Consider the following 19,628-nt stretch of genomic DNA (forward strand, 5'->3'; position numbering starts at 1 on the left):
AAAAGTTACTATTATTGACTGTACATCAAAAATATTTTGCAAAGGCTCATGAAGATTGCTTAGCACAATCTTTTACGTTATATAACATACATTTAATCGTTTGTGACAGGGAGAAACAATATGATAACCACAAGTCAAAACACCCACTATCCTGACCTTTTGTCTGGCATGATGCAAACTATATGATGTTTACATATGTAAAAAAAACTTTAACTTTCCCCTTATACAACTGTATGATGGTATTATGTAGAAAATCCTCGACCTCCACCAGGTGGTTGTTGTCCTCCGGAATATACACATCAATGTTGTCCAGTTGCTGGTGAAAATGAAGTAATACAATCTTGTGTGAAATCAAAAACCCACGAGCTTCAATAACACTAAAATCATTGATAATCAGCTAAATACATCCGTTTCGTATCGTGCTCAGTTTGATCCTAAAAAAGATTGTGTTCATAGTTGGCGTACTCAAGCTTGTGCAGGTGGATTTTACTTGAATCTAAGTGAACCAAATCCTCAACCCAAACCTTGTCCTTCAGGTTGGCAAATGTTTCAAAATTTAGCATCGGACAATACTTATATGATTCATAAAATCAGTGATGTGTGATTTGATACTAAAATTATTGGTTGTTTGGTTTTCTGTTAAGATTTTTCAATGCAAAGTTAAATTCTAAATAAATATTGCAACATTAATCCTTACAAAAACCAGCAGATTTTTTGTTGAAAATCAGTTTGACAATTTAGGATTCTTCTGTCCAGCTGAACTATACTGTCTTATACCGTGTCCATCAGGAGCTTACTGTGTACCAAAGGAAAAGAAGCTTGAAAGGGTAGGTATATCGTTGTTGGCTTCAGTTAGCTTATAGCATTTATGAGATATTTATCCTCACTCGCTATTAAATTTCGAAAATCGAAATATTAACAACTAAATGTTTTCCTTATGTCACAATCGATAGGGTAATATCCGATGTGGTGGTTTTGGTGTGTGCTGTGGTAATAATGAACATCCACTAATAGTGAACTCTTCTGCAAGAAAATGTAACGGCCTTGAAGATAAGAATTGTTTATGTGGTGGTACTGACATACCTAAACCTTGTCCTGGAGGCTACTATTGTCTTGCACCGAATGTTAAAGAACCATGTGAGTCTGGGTACTATTGTGGTCCAGGTAGTACTGCGTCTTATCCTTGCCCGGCAAGTATAATTTTTATTAATCTGTAATCGGTATTGCTTGAAACATAGTTGCATCAACATAATGTGGAGATGATTTCAACAATTCATAACATCTTGCTACAGTTTGTTGCTGGAAACTAAAAAATTATTAAAAGACAAAGGAGTCAAACCAGTCAAAAGCTATGCAAAATTTTTGAAATATTTATCAAAAAACTTAGTAACTCAATCACAAATTCCCAATGCGTCCAACGATGTCTTCATGTATCCAATCCTGGTAGTTGTTTTTGATGCTTGTTTGAACGATAAATACTAAGCCATATATTTTTTTCTTACATTTTTCAGTGGCTTACAAGATGTAAAAAGAAAAGCTCTGCACCGATCATCAACTTCATTGCTCCATTAATAATTCTTTTGATCGTACTAACGTTGACAATTCTATTGGTGATTTATCAAATATGGCAAAAGATTAAACCCTGCTACGATTCGTGTCTGAAAAAGGAAGAAAGAAGTCGTATGAGGATAATCCCTAGTGATGATGCAGAGATTGAAAGTGAAGCCATTATGGGAGCACAAAGATACAAAATCAACATAAGCTTTGATGAATTGGGCCTGACTTTAAAATCTGTAAGTGTTGTTATTTGGTTCGTGATGGAATATATAATAAAAATGATGCATTTATAGTTTATTGATTAATTTTGTGAACATGAGAATATAACTAAGTTTTGATGTATAACGAAACAAGATCTTCGTAATTTGTAAATTGAAATCGATTTAGTTTTGCTCATCTTCATCTGACTGTCCAAACCTTGATGAGGCCAAAGCCAATTTAAGTTCCCAAAAAACTAAGATGGCGTAAACCATATTTTCACAATTTTTTCCAGGAAATTTCATTACTAAAATTGGAGCTACTTTCACATCAGAAGTTTAAAAAACTTGGCAATATTTTCAACGTCAGCTTTGTCAAAAATAACTTAACTGTAGAAGTATTTTTCCCTTTAATAATGTCGAGTAAAATGTGACCACAACCAAAAATTTGCTTCAAAATTTAAACAAATGTGAGCACTGAGCAAGCAAAGCTCATAAAAATTTATTGTGTTCATTTATATACGGATTTATGCACGAAGCATGCAACTTGTACAACTCCAACCATTGTCAAGCACCTATAATCTACGTTTTTTATTGCTGCAATTTCGTAGAGCTTAATTTTAATTGAATTTTCCTGCAATTGAACAACTTGATATTCTCAATTTGAATATTCAATATCTTAATTTATATCTAATGTATGTACATTTGCAATGACATCTTGGCCATCAAAATATTTGATAGTAAAACGATGGAGTGTAGGTTACTTCAGGAGAAGCGCACAACTTCTGAAGATTTTCCAAGAATAAGCTTTAATTCTTTCTTTTCCAGGGAAACAAAAAGGTTGTACTACAAGGAGTCACAGGTCATATACGCTCAGGAGAGGTAACTGCTGTAATGGGACCATCAGGAGCCGGTAAAACGACTCTCCTTAACACGTTGAGTGGTAAAGCTTATTACGGGGTATGATAAAATAGTTCATTTTCCAAATTATGATATTCATTTTGATGCATTGAAAACTAAAAACTGAAATATTTCAATAGAATTAACTTCATTATTTTGATTTGTGTTCTAGAAAAGAACTGGAAAAATATTATTCAACGGTGAAGCTGTAACAGGAATAAACGAATTTAGATCTATAACAGGATTTGTTCCTCAGGTTATTTTGTTTTTAATTTCTTTATTTATACATGGTTAAATGACGTTTGATTATTTATTATAATTGTTTGTAATGATTCAAATGCAACATGATAAGGTGTGGGTGTGTGATAAGGAAACTAGATAGAGGTAGAAGAATAGATTAGGTAAGAAACTAGTCGAATTGAGCCTGAAAGAGCTCGCAGTTGCAGATATAAAAAGATGTATAATAATTTTAGCTTCCAAATCGAAAAAGAAAAATTATAGTTTTGGCAATGAAAGATGTTTTTTTAACAGGAAGATACGATGCACAGGAATCTAAAAGTTAAAGAAGTTTTATATTACCAAGCAATGTTACGTTTACCAACTGAAACTAAGAAAAAAACCATCGACTCCAAAGTAGACGAGGTAATTTTTGTACAGTCAATCCATCACGAAAATTTTAAGTTATTGATGAAATATACAACATCAAATCTAAATGAACGTATATAGTCCTTTAACTTGACATCACTATTGCATAAAAATCCATACTTTTGTGACATTCAAGGTAAATTATATATTATTGCTATATCATTTTACTTTTTCCTTAACATGTATAGATATTGACCAATCTTGAAATTTCTAACGTTGCTGACTCGATTATTGGGGACAAGGTAATCTTTTGAAAAACCATGCTGCATTCAAACCACCACGATTTTGTAGTGGGTAAAAATACTTTTTCTTATAAATTGAGGAAACAAGAGGAATTTCTGGAGGACAACGAAAAAGTAAACATTGGAATGGAATTGATTGCTGATCCAACTTTGCTTTTTTTGGATGAACCTACGAGGTATTTAACATTCAAACTTTATTGTATATAATGAAAAATTTTGATTCAATCCTATGAATTCTTGCTTTTTCCCATTTCTTTAGTGGTTTAGACAGTACATCAAGTTTGTCTGTGTTGAGATCACTACGAAAAGTAGCTGAGCAAGGAAAATTGACGGTGTTTTGCGTCATACATCAACCTCGTTTTGAAATATTTCGTAAGTATTTAAATGGTTCGTCATGCCATATGACAATTGTATTTAATTTGTTGACTATTTAAGAAAAATAAGACGACCATTTGAGAATTCCATTTCAAATCAAGCAGAAAATAGCTTTATCCATGCTCATCACAAACGCTCATAGTTCTTTATCATCTGCATTTATCAATTTTCAGAAATGTTTCACAACATTTTGCTTCTTGGTCCTGGCGGTAAAACAGTTTATCAAGGCAACGTACCTGACGCAAAGATATACTTTTCAAACCTCGGATTTGAAACACCTGCAAATGTTAATCCCGCTGAATTTTATATGGATGTGATTGATGGCCGAGAGAAGTCATCTGAAAATGAAAATATTGATCTATTTAGGGCTTGGAATTACCACTTACAAAGTACTATAATCTCCAGTCATGACGAAGAACAACCCAAAACTAAAGGTAAAGAGTAATAATAAAAGAAGTAAAGCAAAATATCTTTGATCTGATTTTCCCTAATTTGATCTTTGCTGCTCATAAATGTTTGATATTTGTTTTTTTTTTATTTCAGTAAAAAAACGTGTACTTCCTAACCCGTTCGTTCAGTTCCTCATATTCACTCAAAGAGAATTTATTCTTCAATATCGATCAAGGAAAACTTTGTTAATTGATACATTTCTTGTTTTCTTTGCTGGGGCTGTTCTTGGAGCTCTTTATCTTGAGGTAAAATATTTCTAAATTGAAGACCATCAAGCAAAATTATTTCTAAATTGACAAATAGCTAATATTGCAAAATTAAGTTTTATTAGGTAATTTTTATTTAACCATCAAGTTTTATTTTTGAACATTCAATAAAGGTAACTTTAGAAAAGTTTACTGGTTTGACAAGAATGAGTGGAATGGCTATTGGTTTGACGACAATGTTAGCATCTCTGAGATGTTTTGGAAATCACCGAACTACATTTTGGAGGTAGCTATGAAAAGATGACTGATCTTGAATTTATTTATTTTTCAACTTTACACTCCGACACACGATATTAGTTCTAGAACAAGGGCTGACGGGCATTTTTTTAAAAGAAATTCAGACGTGAAATTAGTAAATGCTATATAATTACTGAAATATATTATTTAAGACGTGACATTTAGTGCAAACATATAGATATTGATAAAAATATACATCTGTATGTAAGTTTGCTTATCGTTCTTCGAAGGGACAATAAATTATGAACAAAACTTTGATTTACGTATGAGGTTGTGACATATTCTGAGATTGACATATTATTTACGTTTTATATATACGCAATCTTTTATAATTTGATGTCAAAGGATCTTTTAATTTTTTTAATGGACTTTTCATCGCAGTAACATACCTACAAAAATCATCACACTTTTTCATCTTTGTAATTTAAGGATTCTTTTTCTAAATCTGTTTTATTTTGCGGAGTTTAATATATCTAATTGTGATTTCATCTTTAAAGAAATTTGCAAAAATCGTTTTTAACTTTCATCTTTTAAATTAGCAATTGTTATAAAATATATGCTTTTCTACGTTGTCTCGTGATCACGGACTTTTGAAGCGAACAGCATGAGCACTTTTATTTATGTTGGTCACAATTGTTATCAAGTGACTTGGTTGTAATGTTCCTTAACTTTTCCCTTTAACGAACAGAATTTTCTTGGGTTGTAAGGCTTTTAAAACAAGCACTGCACGAATCTGTTGCTAAGTATGATCGGTGTTTCGGAGTGTAGGAAATATTAACATCTAGGCTTTTATTTTGTATTTTATCTTTAGAGAAAGTGCTGCTGGTGTAAATCGGTTTAGCTATTTTTTGCTGTAAACTTTGCTCAAATTCCATCTTATTGATTATGCCATTGGTCTACCTGAGCTTTCTGTATACTTTAACTTCGCCTAGATGTGAGTAGAAAGTGAAGAAATTTTTTTTATCATATAATTCATCAAAATAATTTCTAGTAATGAAAACATGTTTCTGTCAATTAAATCTTCCCTCATTTTTACTTTTCAGCTTATTTCGTTTCGCATTACATAGCTGTATTTTGTGCTCAGTTTTGCTGCTCCGGAATTGGTTATGCAATATCCACAATATTTAATCCTAAGAGTTCTCAAATGGCATCTGTTGTTGTTGTATTAGTTATGGCTATGTTGTCTGGTAGGTTGTGTATAATCATTTGTTCATAAATTTATAAGTCTATAATATATAAGATATAAGTCTGACAACGACCACTTCATCATATCGTCATTCATTAATAACTGTATGCAACGCCAGCTATGTTTTTCATAAAAGAACGAATTTTAAAAAAAATAATCCAAATAAAATTATGGTTACACAACCATGTTTCATTTATATATTTTCAGGTTCTTCTCCTACTCTGTGCAAGCTCGACAAATTAACATTTTTTGGACCACTTGCTTACAACCTTTCATTTATCCGTTGGTTTGTCGAAGCCCTGTTTGAAAAGGAGGCATTACGTTATCCTGACGTTGATCGTCCAATACGTGACCGCATCGCTTTTCAAGATCATTACAGTTTAGATGGAAACTATTCTTTCTGTTTGGGAATGATTGTTATCATGGCTTTCGTTTATCGTTTATTTGCTTTATTGTTTTTGTTGTTTACAAATCGTGGAAAACAGCAATAAAACAAAGCAAGAGGATAGTTTTGCAAGGGTTTAACTCGTATATATCATAGCGTAGATCATACCGTAGTCTTGTCTAAGTTAAGTCTTGTATAGTAAAACAGACATTACTTTTGTGTTTTACTGCTTTTAGTATTCTTACTTAAAATTATCATAAATGGAGGCCAATATAGTGTCTTGATAAAAACAGTTATTCTGTTTTGTTTTATAATAATGCTTGTGTTAATTTATAAAATTTTGTTGGGAATTATGCTTTCAATAAATTTTGTCTAATGAACAAATTACAAAAGTTAAATCATGGTTAATAAAGCAAATGTCTGGATTAGTATGTTGAAACTACTTTATTAAATAATCCCCCCAATAGTTTAACTGCCAATACACCTATGTCAATGATGACATCATCCAAAACTGTGACATGTTTTATTGTCTGAATGCATAAACATGCCATTAGGACAACGACAACTGTAATATGGCAGTTGTGGATTCAACAAACAGAGATGACTGCAACCTTTCTTTTTTCGTCCACATGGATTTGACTCTGTAAAGAATTTGAGCGGTTAGAATTTGGAAAAAAAATGTACAAATTTTTAACTTTGTAAGGTATAGGAACGCCATAAACAGTATAGTCGTTTACTACCTTTGGGTTGCATATTCTTGTAAACAACTCGAATTCCAGTTGGTGTGTATGATCCAACATCTTTAGAGAAGTAGATTTTTCCCAGCAATTTATCAGCTTTATATATTTTATTTCCCACCCAATCAGTCCATAAAACAGAATTGTTATAAACAACCAAACCAAATGGATGGATAGATTCCTCAACCAAAACAATTCTTCTCAGCGAACCATCCAAATTTGACGTTTCAATCTTATCCAACATGGCGTCCGCCCACCAAAGTTTATTTTCTCGGTAGTCGATGGCCAATCCATTGGGATATCCAAACATACCTTTGACAACAACCTTTCGTGTTTTTAAGTCTCCATTCATGCCACATCGTTCAATCTGAGGATTTGAGCCCCAGTCGCTCCAGTACATGTATCTAAAGAAATGTTAGTTTGTAATCGAAGCAAATTTTACTATCACATTAAGATAAGTTAATAAACTGCTACAAATGTTCTTTCAACAGCATCGACATTTTTACTTGTCGATGTTCTTACTAAATTTTACAGTTCTCATTAAATTTCCTATTTATTTTAGTTTTTCAAACGTTTCCACCTCGCTTGTTCTTACCTACTCTTAGGATGCAATACAATTGCCCTTGGTTTACTGAGATTTTCGTCTATCAATGTTAATCTAGAGTTCTTCACTTCAGGATCAGCAACCTCTATAACTTTTCTTCCACCATCTGTCCAATATAATTTCCTATTCATCCAATCAAAAGCAATTCCGTCGACTAAATCAAGATAATCTTTTATGACAGTTTCTACAGCGCCGATATGACTCAACGATACGCGCTCTATGGTGTCGTTAACTACATTAGACCAATAAAGATACTGGTTCTTTACATCAATATCAATTGCAGCAACACCTCCAGCAAGTCCTGCTAATACAGGACTTATATGTTGTAGATTAATGTCCGAATAAAATATTCCTTCACCATTTGCAAATAAAATGTAGGGTGGGCTATCTGAAAAATAAATCGATTAGGTAAAGTTTAATACTGACAAAATGAATTCCATAATGAATCAATGAGCAGAAATTCATAGGCAATAAATAAATAAAAAAAATATCGAACTGTATTCAGATGATTAACAATTTTCTTTGTCCCTTATAGTTATGAAAATTCTGGGTAAGACTCTTCGTTCGTTCATTTAATCTTTCTGTTTGATTAAGTGAACACAGTCTACACTCGTCATCTACTCCAATTAGTTGATAAGTCTGCCATTCTAGTCAAATGTTAATACAATTTTCGATAAGAACAATTGCTTTATCTCATACCTTCTATGGTACATGTTTTATTATCTTTCCATAGTCTCATACCAGTAGGACAGAAACAAGAAAACTGTTGCTCTTTATTAGGAGATAGCAAGCATAAATGACTACATTGACCGTTATTTAAACCACATGGATTGAGTTCTAAAACATCAATATACAATCGTTATAACAAAAAATTGTTCAAAATTTTCCTTAGAAATTTATAGTTAGACATTCATGAAAACAGACAACATCAACAATTGACAGCACAATTACAAATATGAAAATGTAAATACCTTTTATTTGTTGATGTGGATGAACAACTTTTATATCCATAGGAATCATATTTTTTAAACGTTTCATGATCGCTATCTTGTCTAAATCTTTTTTCGTGCTACGATAAAGGAAATTTTGTCGCCATTCGCTCCAAAATATACCCTCACCAAAGACATCCAAAGAAAATGGATGACCAAGATCTCTATCGTTTCCGTCCAGTTCCGTTCTTCTATTTGTTCCATCCAAATTCACGCTTTCAATTTTTGCTATTTTAGCATCCACCCACCATAGTCTTTCAGTTTGATAATCCAAGGCTATTCCATTAGGCCAGTAAATGTTGTCCTTGACTAAAACAACACGAGTCTTTGCATCACCATTCATTCCACATCGCTCGATTTGAGCGACTTTCCCCCACTCAGTCCAAAACAAGGTTCTACAAACAACAAAGTCCTATAAACAACAAAGTCCTATAAACAACAAAGTCCTATAAACAACAAAGTCCTATAAACAACAAAGTCCTATAAACAGCAAAGTCCTATAAACAACAAAGTCCTATAAACAACAAAGTCCTATAAATAACAAAGTCCTATAAACAACAAAGTCCTATAAACAACAAATTCCTATAAACAACAAAGTCCTATAAACAACAAAGTCCTATAAACAACAAAGTCCAATACACAACAAAGTCCTATAAACAACAAAGTCCAATACACAACAAAGTCCTATAAACAACAAAGTCTACACATTATCGAAGTCTTTTTGTTGCGAAATTTTGTTGTGATTAGTTTAACCCGCTTCGTTAAAATAAAGTGTAGATCAAAATAAATAATTTTTCACGAAAATGTCAAACTTTGGCAGAAGTTGAAAACATATATTATGTGGTAAAGACATAAAGTACTCAGACCATTTTCTTGATTCACATGTATACATATGTACCTGTCTTTAGGATGAACAACAATAAAGTACTCAGAACATTTTCTTGATTCACATGTATACATATGTACCTGTCTTTAGGATGAACAACAATAGCCCTTGGTCGATGAACATTTTCACTGATCAAAATTGCTCTGTTTCTTCCATTTAATTCAGACACTTCAATCTTTCCGGGAATTCTATCAGTCCAGTACAATTTTTTCCCTATCCAGTCAACGGCAATTCCTTCGGGACTTTCCAAATTATACTGAATTACATTCTCCAATGATTGATTATGTGTTCCAATATTTGCACGTTGTATTTTGTCTTGGTTTATATCAGTCCAATATACCATATCCTGTTCGATATCAATATCAATTGCCACAGCATTTGATAGTTCACTGATGAGAACAGTTGAAACATAGCTCTGTAGATCGAGCTTGTTTATGCTGGTCTGAGAACTGTAGAGAATATATTCTAGAACGTAAAAAACATTAATGACATGTAAAGTTGTAAGAAGTTAACAGAAAAATTTTATGAAATAACATGCAGATTGTTTGCATAATTGTTTCTTCGTGACGCAGGTGTTGAGTCTTTACTTCGATTCGTTGACTCAAAATGGAGTTTTTTTTTATTAAATCTCACACAATTTGTTAGAGATCTTACATAAAAAAGCAACATTGCATTCAAGAAAACTTTGAGTGTTTAAAATGAATGCCAACAAAATATTCAAACTTGTGACAAAATTTCGAACTAATTTTCCAAGCCAATTTTCAATTCTAGATAGACAAATATTATAAATTGTACGTGTCCTGATGTCTATATAACAATGTATAGTTTAATCTTTATCACCTTTACAAAATTTCTCATCAGATAGATCAAGACAATCTGTAGTACCATCACATATCTTATTCCCTGCGATACATTTTTCATCGCATTCGTGTTCATCTTGCTGACATCGTGAACGAGATACAAGTGAATTACCTAGAGATAATATATATTCTAATGTTTAGAAGACTGAAATCTTGGCTTTACGACAAAAATTTTCGCTGCATAAAGAGATTGGAAAATGCTAAAAACATATACAAGACAATTGTACAACAAGCCATTATACATAGAGACATCATTTGAAGAAACCAGTAGGTAAATACATAAGAGAAAGGTTACCACAATTTCTTTCATCAGAACCATCACGACAATCTCTTTCACCATCACACAACCATGAACTATGAATACACCATACACCATCACATTTGTGGTCATTTTTACTACATTTACTCGTCATAACTTCACCATCAATAGATGGTTTTTCTGAAAAAAATAAATCAATTATTTATTATACACACGAAATCTATCTTTTCATTATTTTTTCCGAAAAAGGATTGCCTTTGACCCTTCAATTATATTCACAGCAAAATATTTTTTGTCGAAGTTTCAAATTACAAAAATAAAAATAATGACATAAAATATATATTTCAACCTTTGCATTCATTTTCATCAGATCTGTCAGTACAATCGTATTCACCGTCACATTTCCATGGCAACGGAATACATTCACCATTACTACAAGGAAACTTTAATGAATCAGCTCCACAAGCGGCATATTCTATAATACGTAAGTAAAATAATGTGATTGAGGAAGTTCTAAAAAAAATTCACTCAACATCATCAGGTTATGTTATTTTTCCATTACACCACACATACAACATTAATCAAATACATGATAAATATTTTATGAATGATTTATGTACAGAAGATAGTTTATACACGCTTTCTCATAAACAACCAGTTGAGCAATTATTTTGCAATGCCTTAATTATTGCTATAGAGAATAAAAGAACAAAGGAGCTCTCGTTGATTTTCATTAAGCACGAGAAAAAAAAGAAATGTGTATTTGAAAATGTTCCCATACAAAAATACAATTCGAGGCGAAAGTTTGCAGGTTGTTGCTTACAGGAAGTTCGACTTCACTTAAAAAAAATTTCAAAGCCACTTTAAGCAATGAAATAGATGAAAACATTACCACAGTTATTTTCATCTGAGCCATCGGAGCAATCTTTTTCTTTATCACAAACCCACGATTTCTTGACGCATTTCTTACTTTTTACACATTGAAATTCGGATGTCGCACAGGATTTTTTTATTTCTAAAGTAAAAAAAATCAAATACAATATTTACTGTTGATTATTCACACATTATAGAAAATATGGCCCAATGAAACGATATACAAATATTGCCCATAACGTACTGTCACATCCCATTTCGTCACTGCTATCCCCACAGTCATCATGTTGATCACAACGCCATATCTTTGGAATACATTTCCAATTGCGGCAAGTAAAAAAGACTGATGTTTTGCATTTGTGAAAACCTGCAAAAGAAATGTAAACTTTAACTTAGAATGATTAATTATTTACAAAAGGTAGACAAATGGGGAGTTTGTGGACTGCGCTGTTTCATGTATATTGATGGCACTATTTTCAAACAATGTTTTAGTAAGAAAAAACGACGAACATTTCATACAAATAAAATCTTTTACAGAGCGTTCAAAGGTTTTTGAATAAGAACACTTAATTTATGGAACACATCTATACTGAGCGCGTCATAAGGTAAAATTTGTATTGAGCAGGATCTCTGTCATGATTCTTGTCATGTCAAGACGCACAACAATTTTAGTATAGCAATAATACATTTACTATGTATATAAGATGAGCGAGAAATATATGGAATTTCATTATATACTTAATCATCATCTAGAGAAGACCATCTACATACATGAATCTTTATGTTCATCAGTATTATCTCCACAATCATTATCACCATCACACGTCAAACTCCAAGGAATACAACGTCCATTACTGCAGGGAAAGTCGTACAATGATGAACATTGCTGTAGGTCCACTATAATTGTGAAAAAGATGTTGAAGATATAAAGTTCAATCAATTTATTGCCGTATAGATATAAAATCACAACTTTTAATTATAGTAACAATGTAAATTTTGTAAACACAAATACGAGTAATAGATGAACTAAAGCAAAAGCTTCTTCATGTTGGAAACTTACCACAATTCAATTCATCAGAACCATCAGAACAGTCATTATCCATATCACAAACCCAAACGTTGGGAATACAGATGGTTCTCTTACCAATGTAGTCACAACTGAACTCAGTTTTCACATTGCACTTTCGTCCTAATCATCCACGATGTTCAATGAACATAAATGAACAAAGGCACTAAACAAAAGTTTAATTTTCGATGATTTGAAATTAGCAAAACTTACTTTGAACGTCTAAAAACAATTCTTTTTTCGCAATCCCAAGTTTATTCTTCGCCTCACAAACAACTTTTCCGTGATGATGATCTGATACTTTAGGAATATACAATCGACGTACTCCATCATGTGTAACTGTCTGAACAAACCCACGGTCTATATCACTTTTTACAATCCAAGTGATCGTGGGCTCAGGATAGCCTTTAACTTTGCATTCAACAGAAAGTGGGGCGTCTATTACCACTGAAATGTTACTGCTTATGTTTAAAATGCTTGGTGGATACATTACAGTAAGACTTGCATGGCTCTCACGTGATTCATTCATGCTATTTCTCGCAACACACGTGTACAATCCTTCGTCTTGTAGTTGAACATTCCCAATTTCCAATGTTCCATCTTCCAAAACTTGAATTTTACCAAAATTCTGTCCTGATAACAAGGGTTCGCTGTCTTTCAACCATGTTATTGAAGGTTTGGGACTTCCATCAGCAAAACAATAAAAAGACGCAACAGAACCACGTTGTATAGTTACGTTGACTGGATGTTGAACGAAATAAAGCGGTACTATAAATAGTGGAGAAAATTAAATTCTACACAAGTTCAATATTCAAATACATATTCAGTATGTTATAAAATGATTACTTTTCCACAAGAAATAATCTTGCTAAAGATAATCTTGGAAACAATAATACATAAATGATACACTCAACAGACAAACAAAGTCAAACAACGGAAAATCTTCTTTCTCAATTGGTAGATTTATGCCTTAACGTTTATTTTAACATATATGAAATCGTTCAATTTTGAAAGAAGTATAATTACTAACTGCTGTATATGACAGGAACAACTGGGCTGTATAAAACTTTTCTTGGTGAGTTTCACAATGATAAAAGCCTTCATCTTCTTGCTGAAACTTTATAATTGTCAAAGATCTATAATCATCAATGATGACATTAGATCCATTTGAGGCAATAATTAAATTATTCTTGAACCAAATAACAGGAAAAGGCTGATGATGTTCGTCTGTACTATTACATGACAATGTAACTTGTTCATTTTGCCGAAAGTAACCACCAGCAGGTACCACTTTCAAAGCTCTTCCCACAAAAAATGCTCTTTCTACAAAAAATTAATAAGTTTTATTTTGAGCTGAATATACGCATTTAATTTGATTAGGCTATAGTCACTCATTCAGATATGATTATGTAAAATGCATTTGATATTTTTATCATGCAGTTAAGTTTGTCGGTTCTCGCGCTATACGATTAGAAATACGAGGGATACAATATTCTTAGAGAGCAAATCATCTTAATAAAAGTTGTCTATAGTCGAGGGATACTTTGCATCAAACACAACTATAGTTGAAAAGCTTCATAAATAAGGGCACAGACCAGCAACAAATAATGAAATAAAATTTTCTTGTGCTGAAAATGAACAAATGTGGGGCATTTGAGGATATTTACCTACATCACTATAGGTTTATGAGAGGTTCGAAAGACAACGAAGTACAATACACTAAAGAAATGATAAATCTCAAGGGGAATTAGCGTTTATCGCTATTGGTGACAAACAATCTCCTGCAGATAGATACATTGAGTGAAAGATTTTCAAACAAAAAATCTAAGAAATAAATTTTTCTTTATTTTCTTACATTTTTAGATAGAGAGTGATGATATTTTCTCCATTACAAAAATAACGAAAAAACAACTTTAAGGAAACTGTTAATGTGCAATCCTGGTGGATGAACAGTTTTTATGACTAAACGAAGAGCGGTCAAAAATGAGTAAAAAAAATGCAATGAGCATAGTGTCTCACAATGCGCGATCGTGATAAGTCTCGTACTCTGAAGAGCAACAGGTACTTTAATATAAATTCATCATAATTATGTATAGTTTCTTACGTGTTGTCGATCAAAGGTGTATAATAGGGTGCACCCTTTTGAACTTTTGACTTTGTCATTGTTTTTAATTTTACATAAAATTAAGTAGTAAAGATTTACTGCACATCAAGTTCTGTAATCTGTTTGGTATAATGGAACTTTTTATCTCACTTGCGTGTTCGTAAGCTAAGAATTTCATCAAAGTTTCAGAGGAAAAATTAGAGGGAATTCCAAAAATAAAAAAAAACATTTTCTTATACGCCTGAACTTTATCCCATGTGTGAATGACAATTATAAACACGAGTTAACGAGTTTTGTACATATGTTCTACATCTAAGAGTGAAGAGAAGCTCGTGTACCTTGTCGAGATATTGATTGTGTTCTGACAAAAATAGATAACATCACCAACAGAAACATCTTGTTCAACTCACACGAAGCAACACAAACTACCTAGAAACGCAAAACAAGTAGAAGTTATCAAAAATTTGAGAGCATGCATGAAGTTTTCAATGACTATCAGTACAATACCGAATAAATGGAGTAAGAAATCTAGCAGATACACAAGCAGAGTAGCAGATCATGAAGATTCTTCTATTTTTGAAAACCGCGTAACTTAGCTAGATAGGAAGAATTATCACAGCAATCTGTTTTCTATAGCAAATGCTTGAGGGCATTAATTTTACAATTGACTTTCAAGGCAAAAATCAAACCAATAATTTAATTTTTTCTTCGACGACTTAAGACATCTTATTCAGCAAACAATATATAAACCCCTCTGTCAAGATAGGTGTACGAATAGTAACATTCAGTAATAAATCCCACTGAGATAATGTATGTTTTATACCGACTCGTAATCAAATCAGACAATCAAAAAGAGACGCTTTTCTTCAGTAAACTGTCTATATTGCAATGGGTGGCGTAATTAAAATAACATCTTACATGATATCCAAGTAAGATTTTTTCAGTATAAAGATATTCAGACGTACTTGAAAAACCACAAAATCATACTCAAATGTAGTCACAATCACAAATGTTGTAAGTGCATCTTCCAAAGTATAAAGAAACATAAAACTAAGGTTCAGGTGTCACTCTCAAGAATACAATAGATCTTGTAAGTAATTCAATACTCTATACTCATCTTTGTCGCAATAAAGTTAACTGCCAATTACCATTAACTGTAAATGAGTCTTGAGAGCAATTGAACAATAAAGAAGTTGTTCCGCGAGTTTATATAAAGACCATACTACAATAATAACGCACACAGACATATGTTTAAACCTATGGTATTTACTACTCATCATAAAAAATAAATATAAAGAAAGGCAAATATTTTGATGATGATCTTCATTGTTGATTTGACACCACTTAGTAACACTCACTCACATATAACTATAGACTTACATTTTCATCATCATGCACGATTATTTTTTAAGAGACAGTTTCAGCAAATGATAAGACAACATAATACAATACAGGATTTTAATTGCTTTAGATGATCAAACAACTAGGGATTAGACTAAATTGTTATAGATAAAGATTTGAAATGCAAACATCTGTATGCGTGAAGATCAAACACCGATACATTTACTACATACAAGCGCAAATTCTTTATTTATATAAACAAACGTTTTATTCAACCGTCAGTTCTTAGGGGCTGGGCAAAATTAAAAAGTTACAAGATAAATATTTTTTTTAAAACAAATCCGAGTTCAAGAATAAGCCCTCGGTTTACATTTTAACCCTAAAAAACCCCGAAGATAAGTGCTAACATTGAGGACGAAATCAATTACAACAGCATGTACTCGAGGACATGTTTGTTCAGTACGTAATTAAAACAAAAATTCATATAAAATAAAAAATCACGCATACCTTACACTTTGTACACAATTAACGAAAAAATCAAAAAACATTAATAGTGCAGGGCTATGCGCAAATTATTATAATTACATACCAATAGCGAGTTTACAGTGCTGATGATTCTCAATTTACATTCTTGTCGAGAATATAATGTGTGAACAAACATCCACAAGGACAAATACGCTGCCTAATTCATCGCCACTTGCGTTTTCTCAATTGATAGATATCAACGCCATGGGATCACTTCTAACGTAATGATCTATATTATTATGAATTGAGAAAATTTACTCATGGGAATTTGACATGGATTATCACGCAGTTTGATTTAATAAGGATATTTGTGTTATTTACACGACGCGACGTTATGTAAACTAAATTCCATTCAATCTTCCTTGATCACTGAGATTGCACGATGTTCTAGCAAGTGGTCAAATATTTCCACTTTACTTATTGATTTTAATGTCAATGTCTCAGCACGAGAAAATTTGAGACAATTTCCCCATTCACAGCATATTCCACTAATTGATTTAGCAGTCATCATGTGTAAAATGCGTGTGTCGTTACTTCTTTGCTTGGCTGTAACAGGATTTTATCGGTGATATGAGCACAGATAAAGATTGAACGGAAATAAAGCATATATTTTTCCTAATGCACGCTGTTACGCTGAGATCATTCATCGTTGCATGAGGATTAACTACGGCTTTTTCAATTTCATCAATGATTCATCAAAAATTAAGTACAGTACAATCACCTCCGTTTCAAGTAAAACTCAACAAGATAACGATCAGCAAATGAATTTCAATTTGCATTTGATTCACATTCCTTGTTTATGTGATTCACATTCCAAGTCAATAGGAAATTCTTGCATGAACATAAGCCGTGTGAAAATGACGATCGCAATGAGTGCAGCGATCGTTTAACACTTAACAGTCTGAACACTTATAAATCCTTTTCATCAAGCTTCTAAAGATGGCTCTTCCAACTAATGTGCTCAATTGCGCATGTATCGTCGAAAATCATTGTGATGATCGTCCTAAAGAAATTATTTGAAAGCAGTACAGAGCTCCTTTGAAGAATGCTAATATATTTTCAAAACACTTGTTTTCATGCAATAACTTATCTCAGTTTGATTTTTATAGTAACACCTATTGAAAAAACTTTTATGTTGATGTGTAATGAGTTTCAAATTCGGCTTATTGATTCATGAAGAAATTTTCAAATTATATTAAATGCGGCTTTTTATGTATTGTGATTTTATACTAAGACATAAAAGAAATTATAAAAAAACCAAAAAATTTCTTTTACACTATTTAACCATTCATTGACAATTTGAGTATTTTCATCAAACAAAAGATGAGGCGAGAAAACCGTAGCTACCAAATTTTAAACATCACATATACCCAACCAGAAACCAGTAGGGGTTCGCAAAATAAATCATAGCGGCTAAATTTAAATTTGAAAATCTTTATAAAAATGTTATTGGTTACGAGAAAAACTTACAATTTGATAGGCTGTTGTACTGTATTTTTGCCAATATTTGATCTGCCAGTGTAAATAAATTCCATAATTTATAATTGTACAGATGGATTCTCTAATCTGTTTATGTCGACAAAAACCTGTTTTGGTAAAAAGAGATGTTGCGCATTACAAAATTTTGTTGGACATGTACTTTAATGCTCGCTATTGCTTGCACAGTGTTACAACATGACACCAAAATTCGTATATTTCGCCTCAGTCGATGACAAAAACTACATACACGTTAGTGAATGCAGAACACTCGTATTTTGTAACTCACTTGCTCCAGTCACAAACTATAAGAAAATCATCTGGGCATGCGCCATTATACCAATTTTTCAATATCATAGTCATGGAAACGATCAACTGGATCATTTTCGTCGATTTCGGGGTAATTAAATCGCTTGGTTACAAACTATAAGATAATAATGCTGAAGATGCGCAGTAAGCTCGAACAGGTGCAGTCCAGTGGTGCAGTCACGAATTTTTTGAATTCATAGTCATGACAACAATTAATTGGATGTGTTTGCACTATTTTCGTGATAATCACGTGATAAACTATTAAATCCAAAGATGCTGTCTTTAACCACGTAACTCTTCGTCATTGACTGTTTTCACTGACTGTTTCTCATATCATGGCAAAGTAACCATAGCCTTGATGGCAAAGTAACCATGGCCTTGATGGCAAAGTAACCATGGCCTCGATGGCAAAGTAACCATAGCCTTCATGGCAAAGTAACCTTGGCCTTAAGGGTAAATTATCTGTTTCCATTGTCTCGTTATATGTCGAAATACATAACGGAGTGCAAGACTTTAAATGTTTTTGCAATTATACACTTATATAGGCGAAGCCATTGTCTAAACTGAAGTCATGCACTTTCTCAACAAGGAAAATTAATCAAATACATTTATCGAACTATAAACTTATCAAAAAGGCACTCGCAAAGTAATTTTTACCATCGTAAAACGCACATTTATGCACAATTATACCATACATGGACATGCTAACATACGGTAAGTCCATTTTCACAAAATTCTGCATTTTCCGATGAGAGAAAGTCACAATGGTTTGCAATTCAGACTGTTTGGTTTCTCGCATGAATTTGGTAATGCTACAATGAGGCCCGCAAAACTGCAATCTTTGATAAAGCGGAACGCATACATAAACGCAAATGATTGTTATTTTACCTTGTTTGAAGAAGACATGTGGTGTTGTCTGATGTCTTTAACGCGTTTGTTGAGGAGTCAATTTGGTAATGCTACAATGAGGCCTGCAAAACTGCAATCTTTGATAAAGCAGAACGCATACATAAACGCAAATGATTGTTATTTTACCTTGTTTGAAGAAGACACGTGGTGCTGTCTGACGTCTTTAACGCGTTTGATGAGGAGTCAACCGTTGACAACTCGAGAACTTCAACATAGATCAGATAAGAAGCCTGAACACTACATATAAGCA

At 32.6% G+C, this 19,628-nt stretch overlaps 2 protein-coding genes across 7 annotated transcripts; one reads left to right on the top strand and one right to left on the bottom strand.

Moving 5' to 3' along the window:
- Positions 1 to 358: 358 nt before the first annotated feature.
- LOC124451916 (ABC transporter G family member 24-like) lies at positions 359 to 6,868 on the top strand (the record flags this gene model as incomplete). The annotated part of the gene is given in 19 exon segments (XM_047002547.1): positions 359 to 536; positions 742 to 827; positions 954 to 1,190; positions 1,512 to 1,793; positions 2,583 to 2,714; positions 2,827 to 2,910; positions 3,186 to 3,296; positions 3,488 to 3,541; positions 3,622 to 3,653; positions 3,655 to 3,717; positions 3,801 to 3,913; positions 4,090 to 4,350; positions 4,460 to 4,611; positions 4,746 to 4,858; positions 5,681 to 5,715; positions 5,718 to 5,741; positions 5,744 to 5,803; positions 5,913 to 6,056; positions 6,263 to 6,868. Coding segments are annotated over 19 exon segments (2,445 nt in total), but the record flags the coding sequence as incomplete, so codon positions are not given.
- LOC124440105 (low-density lipoprotein receptor-related protein 4-like) lies at positions 6,791 to 19,626 on the bottom strand. 6 transcript variants are annotated; one of them, XM_046990458.1, is made up of 20 exons: positions 19,505 to 19,626; positions 19,358 to 19,428; positions 18,155 to 18,270; positions 16,749 to 17,230; positions 15,157 to 15,247; positions 13,745 to 14,037; positions 12,928 to 13,482; positions 12,709 to 12,837; positions 12,420 to 12,545; positions 11,893 to 12,015; positions 11,668 to 11,790; positions 11,125 to 11,250; positions 10,812 to 10,955; positions 10,497 to 10,628; positions 9,737 to 10,121; positions 8,753 to 9,165; positions 8,481 to 8,618; positions 7,773 to 8,169; positions 7,181 to 7,581; positions 6,791 to 7,081 (listed from the first exon to the last, which is right to left on the bottom strand). In XM_046990458.1, the coding sequence occupies exons 7-20, from the start codon at positions 13,241 to 13,243 to the stop codon at positions 6,942 to 6,944; spliced, it is 3,093 nt and encodes a 1,030-aa protein (XP_046846414.1). In that variant the 5' UTR covers positions 13,244 to 13,482; positions 13,745 to 14,037; positions 15,157 to 15,247; positions 16,749 to 17,230; positions 18,155 to 18,270; positions 19,358 to 19,428; positions 19,505 to 19,626; the 3' UTR covers positions 6,791 to 6,941. The 6 variants fall into 6 exon arrangements, with proteins under 6 accessions (XP_046846414.1, XP_046846392.1, XP_046846385.1 ...); XM_046990436.1 differs by having other exon boundaries at positions 16,749 to 16,913; positions 19,358 to 19,440; XM_046990429.1 differs by having other exon boundaries at positions 19,358 to 19,440.
- Positions 19,627 to 19,628: the final 2 nt, after the last annotated feature.

This window comes from Xenia sp. Carnegie-2017, unplaced genomic scaffold (assembly GCF_021976095.1).
Source record: "Xenia sp. Carnegie-2017 unplaced genomic scaffold, XeniaSp_v1 HiC_scaffold_1, whole genome shotgun sequence".
NCBI classification, from domain to species: domain Eukaryota; kingdom Metazoa; phylum Cnidaria; class Anthozoa; order Malacalcyonacea; family Xeniidae; genus Xenia; species Xenia sp. Carnegie-2017.